We start from the raw sequence: 21957 nt of genomic DNA on the forward strand, positions 1-21957 counted from the left end.
AGAAAGCTAAACAAAACAAATGTCACATTTTGACGTAAGTCAGCATAGTCGATGACTGTTTATAAAATAATAAAGAAACAATATAACGAATATCGGGCGACTATTATTACGAATATAAAGGACCTTTGTTACGAATATAAAGGACCTTTGTTACGAATATAAATAATAAAGGACCAATATTATTACGAAAATATAACACTAGGCAAACAATTTTTAAAAATTAGAAAGAAGATAAACCTTAAAAAATATCAGGATAAAACATTACTTGGTAGAAAATAATTGCATGGTAAATCAGCATCCAAATAAGGTTTTATAACAAAAAAAGCATTTTGAAGCCTAAAGTGTAACACCTATCTATAACTAATTAAAAACTGCATAGATTACTTTTTTAATCTGGGTATATACTCTAAGGGTTTTGTTTTAAAGTATTTTTTGTACGAAGTCATCAAGTTATCTTAACTACCCAAAACATGTAAAACTTAAGGTTGCAACAATAAAATGCACAAGTTTTAAACTAAAATAAAGACTGCAGATTTTCTAAATTAAAAAAAGGATTTTTAGACAACTTTGTTTTAAGTATCATAAGATAGAATCGGTCCCAGCCATTGTTCAACTTGTTCTGTAGAAACTTGCTTACGATTTGCGTAATCAACAACCTAATAAAAACAAAAAATATACATAAAAACCAGAGAAAAAAAACTTTAAAAACTTTAGACAATACCTGCTCTTTGGTGATTTTTCCTACAGAGAAATAAGCAGCTTTGGGATGGGCAAAATACAAACCGCTAACAGAAGCAGCTGGATTCATTGCCAGGCTTTCAGTTAATTCAACACCAATGTTTTCCTTTATTTTCATTATGTTCCACATTGTTAGTTTTTCGGTGTGGTCAGGTTGACTGGGGTAACCTGGGGCTGGTCTTATACCCTTTTAAGTTAAGATATATTTATAACTGTTTTAAGCAAGGCACCGCATTTATAAAACTAACTTTGATAGTAAAATACGAACTTTACAATACTAACTTGCCAATTTTAAAAACTAATCAACAATTAAATAAATAGACCCTATCACTTTGCCAAAAATTCCAAAACTTGCAATAGCATTTAGAAATAGGGCTGAAATAACGACTGTTAAATATGCGATTCACACCAAGAATAATTAAAAAAGAGAATTTTGCATTAGTTAACCTTACCTGATATTTAATTCTGTGTAAATCTCCTGCGCCCAAGTTTTCAGTGGAGGAATAAGGCCACAACATTGTTCGAACTTTCTCGTGCAGAGCCTCCGCGAAGGCCTGAAATATAGAATGTAACAATTACAAATATTAAGTAAGATGTTTTTAGGACAAATATTAGCCCCTTTAGAACTAATTTTTCTGAAAACAAGTATTTCATGTAAAATAGTTAAAAAATACTTTTATGACAAAAACCTTAAGACTAGTTAAATTTTTACACGTCTTTATTATTACCTCTGCAAGTCTATCAGCTAAAGCCTTAGTCATAATACTATTATAATCATCCATTTGTGCTTCAAATTTCTGTGACAACTGTTGAGCACCCATACAAGTTACAGCAAACATTCCGATATAATCTTTAACCCCGCTGTTTATGGGGGCAATAAAGTCGGATAAACAGTAATAAGGTATATTCGATTCAACATCTTTTTCAATCTATTCAGTAAATATAAAACAAATATTTTAAAATAAAATATGTAATAAACCAAAACAATTCAAAGACACAGATGACTATATAGATTTTAAACTTAAAATATTAAAAATGTGTATTTAAAATTTTTTGCTTGTACACTTTAACTTATACCTGCTGTCTTAACCCAAATAAAGTAGCTTTATGTGCATTAATTCTTGGCATACAATCATGTTCATAAATATTAATATCATCTTCAGTAGAGTTAGCAGGATAAAATCCAACTATACCATGCATCGTTAAGAGATCTTTATCGATAATTTTTTGAAGTAAAATTTCAGCATCGTTGAATACTCTTTTTGCCTCAGCACCTAAAATAGAATAAAGCTTTATTTAAGAGTTATAATAATGCCAGATTCAAAACGTACAATCTTAAATGCAAATTATGTATCAAAAAAAAACATAAAGTAAAACTCTTACCAACAGTTTCGTCTTTAAATATTTTTGGGTATCCCCGATTAGGGTATTTCCCTCTCAATTGCCACACATCAAAGAAAGGCTTCCAATCAATATAAGGAATTAATTTTTCTATATTATAATCATTAAAAACTCTGGTACCAAGAAAAGTAGGCTGTATAATATTGTTCGGTTCATCCCAATCTATTTTTAAACCTAAATAATAAACAAGAGGGATTATTAGGCCAGATTATCTTAAACTGCTAAATGCAACTCAAAACTGAAAGAAATAAGCTTTTCTACATTAAATATAAATAATAAAAACAAAAAAATTTAACACACTTATAATTTACAAAACTATTTTTTTTGATTAAAGGTATGTTAATATTTTTTTTATTATTCATAAATATTTAAAGAACTTTAAAAAATTATTAAAAAAAACTCTAAAAAATATTTAAAAAAAGTTTTTTTTGTTTTAAAAATGTAAATCAGTAAATGATAAATTTTACCCTTGTTTCTGGCTTGTTTTAAGTTTAGAAATCTTCGATCTAACAAGGAGTCGTAATGATCTTGTCTTACATCCTCGTACTCTTCCACAATCTCCTCCACAAACTCCATCTTTACCTCTTCATTCAATAAAGAGGAACACTAAAAAAATTTAAATTTTTTACTTTTAAAAAATTTTATAATTGTAAAAAAATATTTCTAGAAAACGTTACAACTTTTTTTTTAATTAACAGTAATCCAATAGATGCCATGTGTTTACTAAACTATTTATAATACATTAAAATATAAAATTTCTAATTTTTACTGTTAAAATAGTGCAATTTTCTAATTAAAAAACAACAAAAATATACCAAACAACCACATATTACATAATCAAAATTTTATGCCAATAAGTTAGATAAGTCAGTTTATGAGTATATCTTTTTTAAGCAATAAATCAACCCCCACTTACCACTACAACACTCTTTGATGCATCTAAAACATGAATAGTAGGTTGACTATATCGAGGTGAAATCTTAACTGCAGTGTGAGTTCTTGATGTGGTAGCTCCTCCAATTAATAATGGAATCTTCATACCTAGAACAATTTAATATTAAAACATAAAACGAGCTGCGTAGTGTAGTGGTTAGAACACATGGTTGCACTATATCAGATTATGGGTTCGTTTCCAACTGGTTTCATGCCATAGCATTTTTAAGTGGGGCATTATAAACAGATTAAACTTTTGCTAAGCCAACACTTAATCAGCAGCTTAATTATCGGGCAATTTTAATTCATAATATTCCAAACTGCCAAAGTCAACTTGATACTGTAGGGGCAACTGATTTCTCTATAAAGTCAACCTTTTTACACCAAGGCTTAATAGATTTGAACCAAGTTAAAATTATAATATAAAAGGAAAAACTGAGCATAGCCAAATTTATTTGATTTTAGTTGTGAGGTATAGCAATTTTGGTCTTTATTTTTTTAAATGCACAACTAAAACTAAAACATTGGTGATCTTATGCCAAAAAAACATATGTAGTTACCAATTCTTTCCATCTCCTTAGCAACATGGATCATTTCATCCAAAGATGGAGTAATTAACCCAGACAACCCAATAATATCAGCATTTGCTTCCATTGCTGTCCGTAATATCTTTTCACATGGGGTCATGACCCCTAGGTCAATGACCTTGTAATTATTGCACCCTAGTACCACAGCAACAATGTTTTTGCCGATGTCATGTACATCCCCTTTGACTGTTGCTATGACAACAGTGCCAGCATAAGGATTCTGACCAAATAAGTTAAAATTTAAAAAAAACAAATAAAAATTTAAAAAAATAATATTTGAATATATTTAAAGTTTTCAATAAATGTTTTCTTATTAAGTTTTGTACCAATTCATCATATTGGATTCCAAGTTTTTCCATTTCTAGAATTTTTTCTTTTTTTTCAGCTTCCATAAATGGTATAAGATGGCCTACCGCTTTCTTCATTACCCTTGCTGATTTAATTACCTGGTATAATAAAAAAATAATAGAATTAAAAATTTAACAAACTTTAGCAAGCATCCTTATAAGAAATATTAAAATACAAGGATATTTATAAAAGAAAAATACAATAAATTATTTATACAATTTACCCTACCTGAGGTAAAAACATCTTTCCAGCTCCAAATAGATCACCCACAATGCTCATACCCTTCATTAGGGGTCCTTCTATAACATTAAGGGCTTTTGGGTATTTGTCCCTCATTAATCTGCACAATTCTGTATCATCAACAACATATTTGTCTATACCCTAAATACAAAAAAACATGACTAACGTTTGTTAATCCAACCCAGCCTTGATTTAGTTTAGAAAAAATTTTAATTATATTAGTCTGAGAAATTTTCAGTCAACTTTTTTGGCCTAACGAGAGTTTAAACTGCACTACTCCAGAATAAAAGCAATGGGAATTAAACTCAGGACTCCATAGAGTAAAGCCATAGGTTCTAAACGCTACACTTTGCCGCCATGTTTTTGTTTAAATATGTCAATAAAATACAAAAAAAAAACATTTTTTTTCCACCTTAATAAGAGAATGTTGCAACCTCTTTTCCACCTCCCAATCCCTCCATTCCTCAGTTTCCACTACTTTCTTTCCTCCTTTTCCCATCCCCTGAGCATATTTAAGTAACTTTTCTGTAGTTTCTGGGTCCTTGTTCCAAATAATATCCTCGCAAAGTTGAAGTAATTCAGGTTTGATGTCGTCGTAAACTGGGAGGTTTCCTGCGTTAACTATTCCCATGTCCATCCCAGCTAAACATTTATTAAACAAATTTTAAAATTATTCAGTAAATTTTTTTTTAAATAAAATATAATTTTTTAACTAAATTTTTGTTAAAATATTTATTGAAAATCAATAACAATTTTTGTTTAATAATTAGGATCTTTTTTTTATGTTAATTTAATTTAAATTTAATTAGCACTCGATTGAACATATATTTAACATTGACTATTTTTTAAACATTTATTTAAAAAACACACCTAAAACAAAAGTTAAATGCTTTTCTGTAAACCTAACTTTAATGAACCTTTAAAAAAAAATCTGTTTACAAAAACTTATAATTTACACTCTCTTACCTTTTATAGCATGATACAAAAACACAGAATGCATTGCTTCTCTTATTGCCTCCATTCCTCTGAAGGCAAAAGATAAATTTGACAAACCACCACTAATTCTACATCCTGGCAAGTTATTCTTGATTATTTTTGTTGCCTCAATAAAATTAACAGCATATTCATTGTGTTCTTCCATCCCAGTACCGATAGTTAAGATATTTGGATCAAATATAATATTGTTCGGGTCAAATCCAACTTGATGAACTAAAATGTTGTAAGATCTTGTGCAAATTCTAAATTTGTCTTCTGTTGTAGTTGCCTAGTGTAATAAAGGGTAAATTGTTACAATTTTTGCAGTATGTTAGATTCATTATAACTATAGCCCGCCTTACGATTTAAATAAAAAGGTTAGTGGACAATGTATATAAATGTCCAATTTATAGGCCCAAAAAATAAATAAAATTGCAGTTTGTTTTGTGTGGGTAAAGTATAATATTATTTGTGTGTAAGTTACAATATGAGTTGCAACCAAATTGTGACAATTAAAATGTTGACCAGAGGGCAATACTACTAGCTAGTATTAACAAAGTTAACAAATATAGAAGAAAAATAAAAACATACAAAACAAAATTGAAGTTTTAAACGATTAAATAAGTTTACTCTAGAAAACAAAACAAATATTTTTAAATAAAAATATTTAAAAAAAATCTAATTACTTGGCCTTGTTCATCAAAGGCCATAACAACCACAGCTGCTCCAAATCTTCTAACCAACTTTCCTTTTTCAATAAAATCTTTTTCACCTTCTTTTAAACTTATACTATTAACAATACATTTGCCCTGTAAAACAAATAGGTTAAATTTCTACTTTAAAAATCAAAATGTTGGCCAATTTTTTTTGTATTTTATGAATTAAATATAAAGTATATCACCATAACCTAAAATATTAAAAAAAATTAGTCCTTTAAATACATAAAAACTTAAAATACACTTAAACTACAGTGTTAAAGTTAATCAACCTGTGTGCATTTGAGTCCAGCAACTACGATGTTAAAGTTTGATGAATCAATACAAAGTGGAACTTTAGCAATATCAGGTTCAGAACTTATAAGGTTGATAAATCTCGGCATTGTTTTCATTCCATCCAACATTCCATCATCAACGTTTATGTCTAGAATCTAAGTAAAAAGCATTTTTGTGTTAATATAAAACTTTTGAAGTGTAACCCAATTGTTGTGATTTTGATATTTTTACTTTGGGTCCTGGGTTCGATTTCAACTAAATCCATGTCATGACATTTTTTTTATATTTATTTATCCTTGATGTGAGAAATCTGCCTTCATGACCTAAACATAAAGTAACATCTGTTACCCAGACTACATCTGGAGTGGTCTTTGGCAGTTTAAAATATTCTAGAGTATGATTGCCCTATAGTCCCTTGTTTAAGAGTGATACAGCTATAGAACAGTGGGAATCGAAGGATCTCACATGAGTAATTTTAATGTCTCAGGTTTAAAAGCATGGCAAAAGTGTAATTGTGGTTAAAATAGAGTTACAATTAACTATTTACTAACCTGAGCACCCATTTCAACTTGTTTTTTAGCAATCTCCAAAGCTTCGTCAAATTTATTTTTTTGAATTAATTTTGAAAATTTTCGTGAGCCTGCAACATTACATCTTTCCCCTATATTTATAAAGTTCGTAATTTTGCTCACTGACATGGGCTCCAAACCACTTAATAACATACAATCCTGAAATGAATGTAATAAAGTTAAAATATGAATAGGCTTTACTTAACATACATGCCAAAAAAAAAAAAATTTAATTTAACAAGTTTAAAATAGTTTTAATAATATAATAACAATTATTCTTGAATAACAGTTCATTTAAAAAAAAAATATTACACTAAAATTATATATATTTATAGATATTTGACAACAGTTTTAACTAATTTTTCTTTTTAATTTTAAGTAAATTTTTATCTTTAAACCATTAACCTTATGAGGTTGTTTAGGTGAGATTCTAGGTTTACATCCCCTAACAGCATCACTTATTGCTTTTATATGTTCAGGTGTCGTTCCACAACACCCTCCTACTATGTTTACCAAACCACTTTCTGCAAACTCCTGAAAAAATATTTTAGTTGCTTTATGTTGTTTAAATAAATCTTTTTTATAGTTAAAATTTTTTTTTTAATTGGTTTGTATTTATATATTTATTTTTTTTTTTTGTATATCTTTATCCTCGATGTGGGAAAGTCGAATGCGGGACCTAAACATAGAGTAACATCAGTTACTCCGACCCAGTCTCGAGTTGCCTGTGGCAGTTTGGGATATTATTGATTATAATTGCCCGATAATTATGCTGCTGATTAAGTGCTAGCTCAGCTGGAGTTCTTACCGTTTATAACGCCTTACTCAAGGGCGCTATAGCATGAGACCAGTGGGGATTGAACCCACGACCTCATGTGTGGTGTAGCAAGTGTTCTTACCACTACACCACGCTGCCGGTTTAAATATGCAATGTCATACTTAGCAGTTTATATTAAGAAAGTGTTTTGATTAATTTGTCATGTTTGATTAAATGCATGCATTTTATGTCATTAGTCACACTCTTTAAAAACTATTTTTAACAACTAATTTTAAAATACTAAGAAAACTACCATAAATAGAATTTTTTCTAATCTTATTTTGGACCAAATTAATTAAAAACAATTTAAGAATTTAATTTTTGTTCACCTTTAAATATGATGAGGTCATTTCAGGAGTTTCGTCGTAACCACCAAAAGTATTTGGCAACCCTGCATTTGGGTAACAAATAACAAATGCATCAGTAAACTTGCTGACAATTTCAACAAAAGGTCGCATTTCTTGTGCACCAAGGGCACAGTTTAAACCCAAACTGTAAAATTTTATCAAATTTTTTTAATTATAAAAAATTAAAAAAAGTATATATATTAAAAAAAAAAATTAAAAAAATGTTTTACTAAGTAAAATATGAAACACACACAATTGAAATTTACCAGCAAAATTAACCACAAAAGTCATACAAAAGACCCACCATAATGGTTTGGAATGAGAAACACTGATTACAAAAGCTTCCCCCGTTTGCCCTGACAAAGTTCTTCCACTTTTATCAACTATTGTCCCCGATACAAAAATGGGCATTCCACGATGTTTGGAATATTCTGGATCGTCAAATAATAAATCTATCGCAAAAAGTGCAGCCTAAATTTAAAAATAATAATTCATCTTGGGGTTAAAACAGGCATTTTAACATGCAAAAACTTACACACTATGTGATGTTCAAAACAAATGTACAGTTATTAGAAACATAAATTGGAAAATTTAATATTTATATTAATAAAGCATAAAAAAATTGGAATATGATATAAATGCTTTGTTGTGCAAATAAGCTAAAGAGGTAAAAAAGATATAAAACTAAAATTATTAAACTTAAAAGTGTGAAGTTATTAAGTTCAACACATGCATTTATAAACAAAAAGCTTTTGAGTTATGTAAGATGGGATATGGTTTAGCAAACTTGAATCAGTCAAAATTGTTATGTGTCACAACAAAATATTTGGCAATATATTTATTAATAAAAAGTCAATGATAAAGGGGCAAAATTTTTTGTTATTAGCATTTGATTTCGCATTAAGACATTAATGATTTTACTTTAAAATTTAAAAATTTAAATTGTTAACCTTAGCATTTGCAGTGTCAAATATAGTTTCAACTAATAAAACATCAGAACCTCCATCTAATAAACCTCTTACTTGTTCAGTATAAGATATAACTAGCTCATCAAATGCTAAACATCAAATAAAATAAAAATTACCTTTTTGCTTGATAAATTCAAAAAAATATTAAATGCTTAATGCCTACGTGACTTTTAATTAATATTGACATAGCATGGATAATTTAAATATTTGTACAAACAAGCTTAATCGACAAATTTAATAATAAAATTCAGGGTCTTACTAATATTTCTAAAATCTGGTCTCTCTACAGAGGGTGAAACTGATAAAGTTTTGTTTGTAGGTCCAACACTGCCAGCAACATATCTTTTTATACCTACAAAATTAAACATTAAAAAAAGGTCTTCATTTAGATAATTAAATTACCAACATCCTTTTGTAACATACCTGTAAAAGTAAATAAAATAATAAAAATGCAGTTAAATAAAAATAAGACCCAAAAATTTTACAATTTTTTTTTTAAGTTAAATTATAATTTAATAAACTTCATACCTGTGGCATCAGTAACATCATTAGCTGCTCTTTTAGCTATCATAGCAGATTCTTTGTTAAGTCGATATACTAAATGTTCAAGTGAATAATCAGACTGTGCAATACTTGTTCCACTAAATGTATTGGTTTCAATAAAATCAGCACCAGCTTCAAGATAATCCTAAATTGTAAATAACGATAAAACTTCATTTTTTTTTAACTTAAGGTTGCTTAAAAAAGTTATTTCTGTGTTACGGCTAACATTTTAAATAGTGTCCGTTCGAAAATGTGTTTATAGTTTTTTCAAGTCTCGAAACAAAATTCTATGTAAAAAGTATTAGGTAATATTAACTTTTAAAAAATAAATGACTCAATTCCTGAATATATATTTTTCACTATTGTAAAATTTTAATTTAAAATTTATTAGATTTATTACACACAAATACTTTGTATACCTTGTGAATTTTGTAAATACTTTCGGGTTGTGTAAGAGACAAAAGATCATTATTTCCTTTTAAAGACGCAGGATGATCTTTGAACTCTGTACCCCTAAAATCCTGTTCCTGAAATCTTAAGTTTTGTATCATAGTTCCCATACCACCATCAAACACCATTATTCTTTGTTTTAAGGTTGATGTTATTTCTGCGGTTATTTGTGGACCTAAAATTTATAAAAATAAAATAAGCAAAAATAATAAATTAAAGGGGTTTTATATTCATAAAATTAAAAATAGGCAACAAAAATAATTTTTACAGGGTTATATTTAAAAAAATTAAAAGATTTAAAGAATAGGCTGTTAAGCTTTAGTGAATTTTCTATATTCAAAAATTTTTAAATTTAATGTAAACAAAAACATATTGGGAATAATCCTGTTTCCTTGAAACTTTGAGTTATAAAATAGGCCTATTGTTAAATAAAAAATGAAAATCAAATTTACAAAAATAATCAAACATTAATTAAATTTAAAAATAAACTATCAATATATATACCTTCCATTTTGAATATAAGGTATTGCACTTAAGGAAATAAGTCAATAAACGTGATTTTAATTAGGTAATTTTACACCAAAACCTATTTTAACCACGTCCTAAAATTAAACAGAAAAAAAATTATTTTAAAAATAAATTAAATAAAATAAACATTAAATAAAAATAGTAATAAGTTAATTATAACATAACTTGCATAACACTTTCACATAGATTGCATAAATTAAAAAACAAAGTACAAAAAAAATTAAAATCATATTTGGATGTTTATACTGACTTGAAAGAACAAGGTATTTAAAATACATTTTAATATGCTTTTATATGACTTTTAATATGGCTTAAATTATCTAAAAAAGAGTGTTGCTACATTAAAAATTAAATTAATTACATTTGACAAACTAAGATTAAATAAAAAAACACTTCAATGGAGTTATAAGCTACAATTAAATTTAATAAATTGCATACAGAAATTCAGTATGACCAGTAAAACTTAAAATAAAAAAAAATTAATACTTGTATTGCATTTTGATTAGTTCATTTAAAAAACATTTATAAACATGATGAATACCGTAAATGACATCTTATTCCTTTTTATAATCAGAAATACATTTCTGAAACTTTTTTAAAATTGCAGAGCATTTTAAAATACTTTCTGGGTTATTGTTGTAACATTTTACCAACAACTGATGAAAATTTTCACAAACTGGGTCATGCTGATTTTGAAATACTTCCATTGTAGTCATATTTGATGTTTTATTGATTTCATTGATCAATACCTGAGAAAGTGTTTCATTTTTGATTCTTTCATATTCCAATTCCGCATTTAATTTGTCTTCTTTTTGCTTCATTTCATTTTCACCAATTTCCAACAATTCCTGATATCTTTGTTTTAACCACTGCACTTCTTCAGATCTTCTTAAATTATCCTTAATTAGTTCTTTTCTGCTTAAATTATTCAAATAAGAAACGTGGTAAGGAATTTGTGAAATCGGCGTAAATTCGGTATTAACTGCTTTTGTACGACTTTCGGTGTCTTCTATAACTCTGGCTTTACTTTGACTATAACCCATATTTTAAATTTTGTATTTTAAGTCTATGTATCCAGTGTTTATTCCATTATGAATGAAACTAATTTAGTAAACAACCGAACAACACATCCTTACAGTAACATGCTGTTGTGCGAATGGGACTTTCCTGGAAAAATCTTTTGGTTTTATATTAGCGTGAAATTGTTCAACTGAATCAAAACAAAGGTATTTTTTTGTCAAAGTTTATCCCCAATAAAATAATAAACTAAACTACAAAATTAAAACTTTTAAATCTATAAGGTTTTTGTCAAAATTGTTATCGTATTTTTTACATTGATTTGGCTACAATTTTAGTTTCAAAAATCGTTTTTTACAACTTAAAGTTATTAAACCGAATTGCAAGATAGTATGTAGTCAGCAGTAGTTAAAAAACTTTGCTTATTAATATATTGTGCTTGAATCAATTTTACCTGATTCGTTAATAATGTGTTATAAACGGTCATAATTTTTCTCAAGCTAAAAAACAATTTACAGGTTAAATTATAGGCAAAAATTTTAAATATTTAAACTGCCTAAAATACTTAAAAATTTTGGGCAGGTTAAATGTTCACACTTCAAAGCAACTAATAAATTTATTGCTACAACATTTTATTTCAATTTACGTCGATATTCACTAAATAATACACCAACCACTGAATACATAGTAATTGTAACATATTTAGATTTATATCTAATATGATGTTTAAGGTATTTGGTACAATAATGTTGTAAACTGCAAAAAAAAGAAAAAAATTGTACGTTGAATAAGATTATGCATGACACTTGTTAGAAAAAACGTTAAACTTGAAAGAAATGAAGAAACCTTGAACTTATATAAACAAATTACCCTTGGCATAAAGACAAAACAAAAATTACCAATATTACAGTTAATCAACTAGGTAAGCAAACATTACTAATATTATTAAATTTACAATTTTACATGACTTGTATAAGTTAAGGTTACATAAAAAAGCAGCAATATATATATTGAACATTGTTATAATATTAAAGCAAAAGTGTAAATTTACATAGAAAAAATGAATTGTATGAATATAGACTGCATTGTTAAGACAAAGGAAAATTAAATGAAGTATGACTTGAACACTGTTTGAAACTAGGTATCGCAAAGTTAAATAACTTATGACGCTTCTTGCTGGGTTTCTCCAGTCTAAAATTTATTACAAATTTTTTTATTATGAAAATTAAACTGTCAAATTTATTTTCGTTTTTTTTACACTTACTTTAACAAACAATTTTAAACATTTTTAATAAAAATCAAACTACCTTTTGTTCCTGGGCATCACCACTGGCATCTGGTTCTTTTGGAGCTATATCTGGTTCCTGAGCATCATTGTCTGGTGTTTCACTGGTTGCTGGTGCTTCACCTTCTTTTGCTGGTTCTTCTTAAAATAATAAAAAAAAACTTTTGAAAATTTTTATTTTAAATTTCAAAATAAACATTGGGCATAAAAAATTACTAAAATTAATTAACAAAATGCATTCTAATAATAAATAAAAATGAGGTTATGTTTTAACATATTTAATCGATTTAATTCCCACCAGTTTTGGTTTGTTGTTCTTCCTGTTCAGTTTCCTCTTTTTTCTCTCCTTCATTCTCTTCCACTTTCTCTTCTTTCTTTTTTTCTCCCTCCTTCTCTTTAGCAGCAACTGAAAAAGTTTGATAATCAATATTGTATAAACATATATAAAAAAAAATTCAACATTCCATATATACATCTAAGCATTTAAAAATTATATTGTTTATATTTTTAGCTTTGTAATCGACTTCAGATAAGAAAAGTACTTATAAATAATTTAATTTTGAAATTTAAAAACATGTAAAATTAATTTTACACTTTACAGAATTTTTGTTTTAATATGCAGTATTTAAACTGATAATATCAGTTGGATTAATAACATGATACCTCACAATATTTATGTCATATTTAGTCAAATAGTGTTGATATTAAAAGAATTTCTTGGTAATAACAATAAATTATAAAGTAAAATAACAAATGGAATCAACTTAAAACAATATTTTAAAGATTTTATTAATTGCTACTATTAACACCTATCTAAACAAGTTTTACTTATTTTTTTTAAACATGCAAATTTATTTTTTAAATTCCCAATTAATTTAATTTTTATAAAATATGACTACAAATTTTAACAATATTTTTTTACCTGGTTCAGGTTTTTTTTCCTGGTAACAACATTCGTCCCAATCTGGCCAATATTTTTGCTTCATTCTCTGCGAGTAGGCAACCAAATTTGTCAGCTTTTCATGAATAAGTTTGTGCTGATGTGACCCTTCACATGTTTCCACCAACAAGCTAACCACCCCAAACACAGCAGCATCCACCTCGCTGGGCTGCGAACCCATAAAAAACTCTTTGTCTCCTAAATAAAACAAAAAAAAATTTAATTTAATTTTTAAAGAACTTATAAAGATTCAAAAAACAAACATTTTTTCTTTTGAGACATTTTTTTTTTTTTCTTTTGAGGTAAGAAATTTTCCTTTTATTACATGTGAAGAATTAATAATAATACTGTTACTCTTACATTGTTAAACAAATGTTTACTAATTACTAACCTAAGAAATCAGACAAAGCAATCAAATCTTTCTCAGCAATGTGATTTATTTCTTCCAGGCAATGTCTACCCATACCATGGCCCTAATATATAAAAAGTATCACTGTACTTACTTGTTCAAGAAATCCATTAAGTAAATGCTATTTATACCGCAACAATACAAAGCGAATATTTTTCATATTAGGGACTCAAAATTTAACTTACATGCAACATTGCCTTGACTTTGGGTCTAAGTCTTAGAGCAGCATACATAGGCAATATTTTCTTTAGAAATGGACTCAATGGTTGGTTCTTAGCAATGTTATCTGGGTTTACAATCCATCTATAGTTTACCATAACCCTGTATATAACATAACAAAATTTTGTTTTTATTTTGGGTTTTGGCAAAAAATAATTTGGCTACTTACTGTAATGGTTTTTACTTTATTTTTTATATAAATTAGGTAGGCATACTTATTATTGAAATAAATAGATAATAAAACCTTTTTTTAATATAAAAAAAAAAAACATTTATAGTTTTATTTTAAAGAAAATTTTGTTTTGATAAAATATTTTGCATTGGTATTACTCACCAATATAAATTTTCTTCGCATAGTCGCTGAAACGCAAGTGAAATTGCCTTCTCAGCAGGGCTCAAATGCTCAGAAAGATTAATATTTCTCTCCTCGTTGAAGTATTCGATAATAAATGCTGTGTCAGTAATTTCCTTGCCTTTGTACTCAACAAAAGGAATTTTTCCTTTTTTGGAAACTTTTGATGTTGCGACCGACTAAAAAATGATTAATAATCAAGTTACATTAATTTCTGGAATTGATACGCAAGTAGAAATTAATTCTTAGTAATACAGAACACCACTAAATTTGGTTCTGATTTTAATTAAAAACCTTGGTTATGAATTGTCAGACAACAATTTATAAAATTTAAAAAAAGATTTACCACAATTTTAAAAAAATATTATAAATAAAGCAACCAATTATTTATATCATATTAGGATAATTTTATTTTAAAAAACCTTGTATTTAATGCCTGCCATCCTAAAGTAAGTTTCTAACTTAACAACAAAAGATGAAAGCGAGGGAGAAATGCGACTTGGTCCCGTGTGAAGAACTTCAGGTATGTCATTTTCCTGGGTTTCTGATCTAAAATTGAAATTAAAAGTTTTAAGAATAACAAGTTTTTCTTATGAAGTCTTTTCTGTACCCCAAAACCTTAAGTAGTCTTGATTTTAATGCATATAATAGCTATATCCACACATTTTTTGTTGCATATCTTGACAACATTTTATATTGCCATGCACTAACATTAAACTAATAGAAATTAGATTCAAAGTCATGTTTAAAGCATTTTTAACAAAAACTTATAGTCATTTGCTATCAAATACTGATTTTTGTATTTGTTTATAGGTGTAAAAAAACCATAAAAATTATTTACAATGCAATTGTCCCACTATTTTAGATGAAAAGATATTTTATAACAAAAAATTGTATTCAACACAAAAATTATAACAGAATTACTCACGTTGACGGCATGGCTTCGATTCAGTTTTTGCAATAACTTAAAAACAAGTAAACGTTTTTAACAAAAAACTGCAAAAAAAACTTTAAAATAAATAAATATTAACCAAATTTATGCTAACTAAACATATTAACTTACACTTTACTTGCAAAATAGTCTAAAACATAACAGAACTTTAAAGTTTTTTTACCACGCCCTTTAAAAGTAAAATTACATCATTTTCAAGTTTCACGTGTTAGAATAAACAACGATTACAAATCAGCGAAGAATTTTGCTTAATTTGTTGCTTTTTTCTCTACTTAGTTTGTTGCTTTTTTTTCTCTCTCTCTCTCTCGTAAAACGATGTAAAAAAATGGCGGGCAAAATTTGATTTTATGTATTTGTCCTTTACTGTAATCAACTTTAAAATTAATGTAAGGTTTAATTAACAGTTTAAATAAGTGCGGGGTACTATATAGTTATGTTATTTGTTTAAAACTGGCCTTAAATTTTAAATAATTCGTGTGTTCGATCCCCACTGCTCTCATGCTTTTTTTTTAAGTTTTAAAGCATTTTTTTTCCTTTTAAATTTTATGTAGCAGTTCCATCAGATTTAAATATTAAAATCTTACCAACTTGTACTTTAAAAAACACGCAAAAAACTACAAACAATATAATGTTTTTTCATGATTTTTTAATATAAAAATAGAAACTACAAAAAATCTAAAATTTTACAATAAATTTTTTGGCAACATAAGATCACCCCTAACCCCTTTGTAGGTCACTCTTGTGGGTCTTAGCATAACCCCATGTTTAGGGGGGCAAGTAAAGTATCTTTTACCCTTAACAGACCCGTCATTTCTTCCAGTTGGGTCCTTGAGTTCAATTCCCACCCAAACCCCATGGGAAAAACTTGTCTCACCAACAAATCTATAGAAACAAAGTGTAAAAGTTTTATAAGAACTTTTTGCCAATATAAATATACAAACAAAATAAATACAATCAACAATAAAAATCAAGAAAAAACTTCAATTAGATCTATTTTTACCTTACAGTTGCTAAACTGTTTGATTCCTGTATTGCGACCTTTAAACCAGGCTGCAGAAAAACTCTAAATTAAGAAATAAAATTTTAATAATATGAAAATTACAGTTAAAATAATTAAGTTCTGTTTGATGACAGAAATAATTGATAAACGTGGCATGTTAAATTGTTTGCAAAAATTAACGAAAGAAAAAATTTACTTTTTATCTTTTTCCCGGCTTCTTGATTTTCTGACAGCTGATGGTGTGCAGGGAGCTGATTTGGCCCCCAAGTGTTCAACATCAACATGTAAACTTTCAACAGAGTGTGACCTCCGACATTGCGTGGTCAAGTCAGGTACAGAGGTTATTTTGTTAAAAGTGGTATCATTGCACAGTCTAAGTTTAGAGGGGGGAGCAAAAACCCCCTTAAGCACAGAGCAAGTAAAATAACGAACCCCTGCCACATTTCCATCATTTCTAGCTGGCCCCTCATCATTTAGTTCAACACCACACCAAGTTCCTTGAAAGGGAAAAAAATTAAAAATTTAGGGTAACATTTTACACTTTCTATAATATTTTAAATACAGCCTAATATCATCTTTTTTTTCTTAAAAAAGACAATTTTATGGCATACCTTTAGGTAGGGTGTATTACTTAAACTTAAAGGTTACTGGGGAAATACCTAAAGGTTATTGGGAAAAATATTAATATCACATGACAACAAACATAAAAATCACATGATGTTATATAAAAAACAAATATTGCAAACTATAAAATATATTTAAATATAGATCATAAAAGCTTTAATGATGGCATACATACAAAATACAATTTGTGGCACAATTTTTAAATCATAAAGTAATAAATTACCAGTTGCAAATTTAGTTGTTCCAATAAAACGAATAATTCCTGTTTTGGTTCCAGCAACATTTACTTTATCTCCAACTTTAAAATTACAGTCAATTACTTTCCTTTGTTTTCTTTCTAATTAAATGAAATTTTCGTTTATAAAAAACTGAAATTTAAAGTGGCATATATATTTATTTATTTACACCTTTTATTTTTTTTCTTTCTTCTTTTGCTTTTGTTTTATTTTGTATAAGTCTTGAAAGTGGAACAAAAATACCATGATCTTTTTTACATCTAAAACACACACAAGGAAAATCTTTCAGTAAATTAAAACCAAAACAAAATTAAATTCTTTAAAAGATTTCACACAAAAAATTGTAGGTACATTTCAATAAAATTAATAAGAAAAATTTTATAGCAATACAATAAACTATCAACAAATTTATAAGAACATCCAAACAACTTACTGAAAATATCGCTGAGAACCAATTGATCCATCATTTTTACCATCAGAGGTCTCCAGTTCAATTCCTGCCCATTCCACAGATGTTGAGGGAAGACTTCCAATATATTTTAATGTTCCTTGAAAAGTAAAAAAATCACTTCTTAATAAAACCATAATTCACAAAACTCTAATGTTTAAAAATAATTTAAAAACAATTTCCTTTTTATTAAAACATTGCTAATTCATTATAAATATTTACCTGACATGGTCTCGTTTGAACTGCCTTTTTCTCGTGCTCGATCAAGAGTAAATGTTACAACTGACCCAATTTTGAAGTTGTGAGTTTTATTTAAAGATATTGATCTGGGAGAATCCAAATATTTTCTTCTAAAATACAAATAAAAAGTTAATCAAAAACTAAAAACTTAAACATTTCGTAATCAATTGGTAATTGTTTACAAATATTTCTAAATTAAACTTACAATAAATCTTGCATATGGGTTGCCTTCAAACTTTCAACCTCATTTAATAACTCAGTTGGAATTCTTTCCTCAGGAGTTTTACTTTCATCATCTTTAAAAATATAAGAAGCTCCACGCTGTAAAAAAATTATTGTTTAAATTCATTTTAACAAAAAATCATAATTAAAATATTAAAAACATTTATAATTAAAGCCTAAGTTTATGTTTATTAATAAAACTATATGATAGTTTTTACTTTTTGGATACCTAAAAAACTTAGTGCATTTCTACAAGTTATACATACCTATTTAATTTAAACAAAAAGGATTTACTTGTATTAAAATTTCAGCAGTTTTGCAACTTAAAGCTGTAGCACAAATATGCAGACTAGTTCCAAAGTTAAAACCCTGGCACAAACTGTCGATGATAACCGGTGACCATGATGCGTTGTCTTTTAATAGTAATAGTGCTACAGCTGGCACATCAAAATACGAAGCAAAATGTAAAGCATTCATGTGTGTGTATAGCGATCTGATATTGGGGTTTGCACCGTTGTGTAATAACTTTTTTACTGCAGCTAAGCCAGCTTTTTCTGTAAATTAAAACATTGTTTACTATTGAATAACAACAACCTATTTGAATTACTTTTTATATTTAAAAATTAACAATTTGCCATTAAAAATAATTTTTACTAAACAGAACCAAATTTTTACATTTTATTTGTTCTTATTACCAGAAACTGAAGCTGCTCTTATAGCAAAATGCAACAAATTCATTCCAGTACAAGCATCAAAATCATTTGGGTTTACTCCCCTTTTTAACATCTACAAATAATATACAAGAGCTATTAATTTCTTTTCAAAGTAAGTCATTTAAAAATTTTTACCTCATCTATAATGATTGAAATATTATTGCATACTGGTGATACAAATTGTCTCAACAAGGAAAATAATTGAGAAATTGTTGTATTTTTGTCTGATATTATTCTCTTTCCTTCGCCTATCGTTGGGTCCAGAAAAATAATTTCATTTTCCTTTTCATCCTAAATTTAAAATTTTGCTCGGTTTTATTTATCGTATTAAAAAAAGAAATTAAAATTTCGGGCTAGATTTTAATTAAACTTACAATCCCATATGGTAAAGGTAATTCAACAGTTTGATAAATTCTTAAAGAAGATAATTCTTCGATATATTTATCCTTAATCAAATCATCTTCCATTTTGTTTATGTAACATTTACTATTTTAATATACCTAGATGATAAATAACAGTAATTATATGTCATGTTAAAACTATATAAATTTAAAACACAATAATATCAAAATTAAGAACAATTTAAAAAAAAAATTAATCTCTAAAGCCAAAAACTATAAAACTGGTATATGATTTTGTAATTAAAAAAAGTACATAAAATTGTTAATTTAAAACTGTAAATTATACACAAAAGTAGTAATAAACAACACGGTAAATAAAATACTAATAAAAGATAAAGGCTTGAATAACATTTAAATGCATATAAATTAACAAGATGGCATTATATTTATGATAAACTGTATCAGTTAAATTACACATTATTAGAAAGTTACAGAAAATGGCAGAGGCTATTGTATATAAGATCAGTTGTCAGTATGGCATGATGTATTGCAATAGATGTGATTCTGCTTTAAGGAGAAATATTTTCCAACTCAGAAGGCAATGCATACCTCCAGCCCTGTTTTAGTTTCAATGATAATTCTTCAACCAAATCCTTGTATTGCACATAATTAGCAACATTGTAAATTTCAAGTGGGTCTGAATCTCTTAAATACAATTCCTGTGCGTGAACTTGGGTAAAATCTGCTTCAAAGGTCGTCGGGTCAAATTGAACCCACTCTGTATATCTATGGTGATGTGTTCTCATTGTGTATCCCATTATTTTAATATCTGCTAAGTTGGGTAAATCACTGTTTGTCTGTGGGTAATCAGAAGGTCTTGGGTATTGACTAAACACAGCCTTTTTCCAATCTATATTACTATCATCAGCTTTTGTGCTAGTATCATCATTTTCATTTGGAGAAAATTTAATTTTTCTGTTCCTAAAATTATCTGCAGATTGTTTGACAACAGAAGCAAAGCTTAAACCTTCTGTGCAAAAATCAGTTTTAAACGAGCTCACAGGGCACATAGGTGGGATTTTTATTCCACTCAGTTCAGACAAAGTTGGGAAAACATCAACCGCTTCAACCAAGGCATCGGCGGTAGGTCCTTGATTTGTTGAATACAATTCACGATTTTTAAATCTTTCGAAGACATTTTGGAACTTGAACTTATGCTGTTTTAATTGATTATGATCAGTCAGACCTGGCACATGGACAAGCAATGGTACCCTGGTTACAACTTCGAAATTCTCATATTTACACCAATCTCCATGTTCACCCAAGCTCCAGCCATGATCTCCCATAAAGGCAATAATCGTGTTATCGGCAAATCCTGATTGCTCAAGTTCATTTAAAACTTTACCGATCATACTATCAGTATAAGACACTGATGAATAATAATGTTGTCGTATTTTTCTTTGGAAATCGATGGGTATTGGTCCAAAGGGAAAACTGACATTAAGGGGTTTAAAATCATCACGGATGCGTAGTCGCATCCATGGGGAATATGCAACATCTGGAAGTTCTGGAGGTATGAAAGGGTTAGGAGCAAGATCAATTTCATCAAGGGGATAAAGATCAAGATATTTTTTTGGAAATTTATAAGGAATATGAGGTTTATGAAAACCTACTGCTAGAAAAAAAGGTTGAGTAAGATTTTGTTTAAACGTTTTTAACATCTCAACAGCATGATCTGAGCTTTGTATATCTGGAAGAGTTTTTTCAGGTTGGGTTTCAACATCAACTGCACACAATAGATTCATTTGTTTCTGTCCATCAGGACCAGGGCATACTTTACTCATCTTATATTTCTGGGTGGATGCATGATAAACAGGCTGAGACCAAGATAGTGGATAATCATCATTATAATTTGAACATATACCAGGATGAAATACCTTACCAATGCTGTAAGTAAAATATCCATTATCCTTGAAGTGTTGGGGTAGCGAGGTGAAATTCCCAGCATGGTCTCGCCAGTAAAACCCAAAATCATAAAGCCTAGTTGAATCAGGCCGTCTGCTAGTTAGAAATGATGTCCGGCTAGGCCCGCAGACTGTCTGTTGGACGTGAGCATTGTTGAATCGGACACTAGATGATGCTAACTGGTCGATATTGGGCGATAAAACTTTTGGGTAATCGTAGCATCCCAGAGCTGGTCTTAAATCATCCACTATCAGAAAAAGAACATTTGGGTTCTGATCAGCAGTCACAACATTTTGTTTTATGGTAAGAAAAAATAAAAAACACAAAAACCACTTCATGGTTAGGCTGTATAAATACAAACAGTATGAAAACCTTAAAACAGCAAATATATATTAAAATCAATTTTGAAGGTATTTGGTTCAATTTTTTATATATATCTTTATCCTCAAAGTGGGAAAGTCGAATGAGCGACCTAAACATAGAGTAACATCAGTTACCCCAACCCAGTCTCGAGTTCCCTGTGGCAGTTTGGAATTTTATAGATTATAATTGCCTGAT

The 21957-nt window shown here is 28.2% G+C and overlaps 5 protein-coding genes across 6 annotated transcripts; all 5 read right to left on the reverse strand.

The window, feature by feature from the left end:
* Positions 1 to 23: 23 nt before the first annotated feature.
* LOC145746400 (methionine synthase-like) lies at positions 24 to 10512 on the reverse strand. The gene is made up of 24 exons (XM_082564682.1): positions 10413 to 10512; positions 9878 to 10083; positions 9444 to 9603; positions 9175 to 9267; positions 8898 to 9004; positions 8252 to 8418; positions 7930 to 8092; positions 7189 to 7317; positions 6766 to 6942; positions 6211 to 6369; positions 5909 to 6031; positions 5214 to 5511; positions 4660 to 4889; positions 4236 to 4388; positions 3986 to 4105; positions 3633 to 3879; positions 3056 to 3180; positions 2607 to 2745; positions 2122 to 2313; positions 1816 to 2012; positions 1467 to 1667; positions 1191 to 1292; positions 722 to 925; positions 24 to 656 (listed from the first exon to the last, which is right to left on the reverse strand). Exons 1-24 carry the CDS (start codon positions 10417 to 10419, stop codon positions 573 to 575), a joined length of 3783 nt encoding a protein of 1260 aa, XP_082420808.1. The 5' UTR covers positions 10420 to 10512; the 3' UTR covers positions 24 to 572.
* A 164-nt stretch (positions 10513 to 10676) lies between these two features.
* LOC145745754 (uncharacterized) lies at positions 10677 to 11583 on the reverse strand. The gene has a single exon (XM_082563910.1). It carries the CDS (start codon positions 11477 to 11479, stop codon positions 10991 to 10993), a length of 489 nt encoding a protein of 162 aa, XP_082420036.1. The 5' UTR covers positions 11480 to 11583; the 3' UTR covers positions 10677 to 10990.
* Positions 11584 to 12056: 473 nt separating this feature from the next.
* LOC145744866 (failed axon connections homolog) lies at positions 12057 to 15732 on the reverse strand. Of its 2 annotated transcripts, none has more exons than XM_082562828.1 (9): positions 15587 to 15732; positions 15081 to 15207; positions 14641 to 14837; positions 14273 to 14408; positions 14070 to 14151; positions 13661 to 13876; positions 13037 to 13144; positions 12761 to 12876; positions 12057 to 12644 (listed from the first exon to the last, which is right to left on the reverse strand). In XM_082562828.1, exons 1-9 carry the CDS (start codon positions 15595 to 15597, stop codon positions 12615 to 12617), a joined length of 1023 nt encoding a protein of 340 aa, XP_082418954.1. In that variant the 5' UTR covers positions 15598 to 15732; the 3' UTR covers positions 12057 to 12614. The 2 variants fall into 2 exon arrangements, with proteins under 2 accessions (XP_082418954.1, XP_082418953.1); XM_082562827.1 differs by having other exon boundaries at positions 12761 to 12879.
* A 464-nt stretch (positions 15733 to 16196) lies between these two features.
* LOC145744865 (CAP-Gly domain-containing linker protein 4-like) lies at positions 16197 to 19594 on the reverse strand. Its single transcript, XM_082562826.1, has 12 exons — positions 19468 to 19594; positions 19229 to 19384; positions 19076 to 19166; positions 18675 to 18934; positions 18364 to 18479; positions 18141 to 18268; positions 17904 to 18018; positions 17642 to 17730; positions 17458 to 17571; positions 16807 to 17107; positions 16611 to 16673; positions 16197 to 16492 (listed from the first exon to the last, which is right to left on the reverse strand). Exons 1-12 carry the CDS (start codon positions 19558 to 19560, stop codon positions 16294 to 16296), a joined length of 1725 nt encoding a protein of 574 aa, XP_082418952.1. The 5' UTR covers positions 19561 to 19594; the 3' UTR covers positions 16197 to 16293.
* On the reverse strand, positions 19594 to 21769 carry LOC145744864 (iduronate 2-sulfatase-like). Its single transcript, XM_082562825.1, has one exon. It carries the CDS (start codon positions 21735 to 21737, stop codon positions 20004 to 20006), a length of 1734 nt encoding a protein of 577 aa, XP_082418951.1. The 5' UTR covers positions 21738 to 21769; the 3' UTR covers positions 19594 to 20003.
* Positions 21770 to 21957: the final 188 nt, after the last annotated feature.

The sequence above is a fragment of the Corella eumyota genome, chromosome 3, assembly GCF_963082875.1.
Source record: "Corella eumyota chromosome 3, kaCorEumy4.1, whole genome shotgun sequence".
Classification (NCBI taxonomy): Eukaryota; Metazoa; Chordata; class Ascidiacea; order Phlebobranchia; family Corellidae; genus Corella; species Corella eumyota.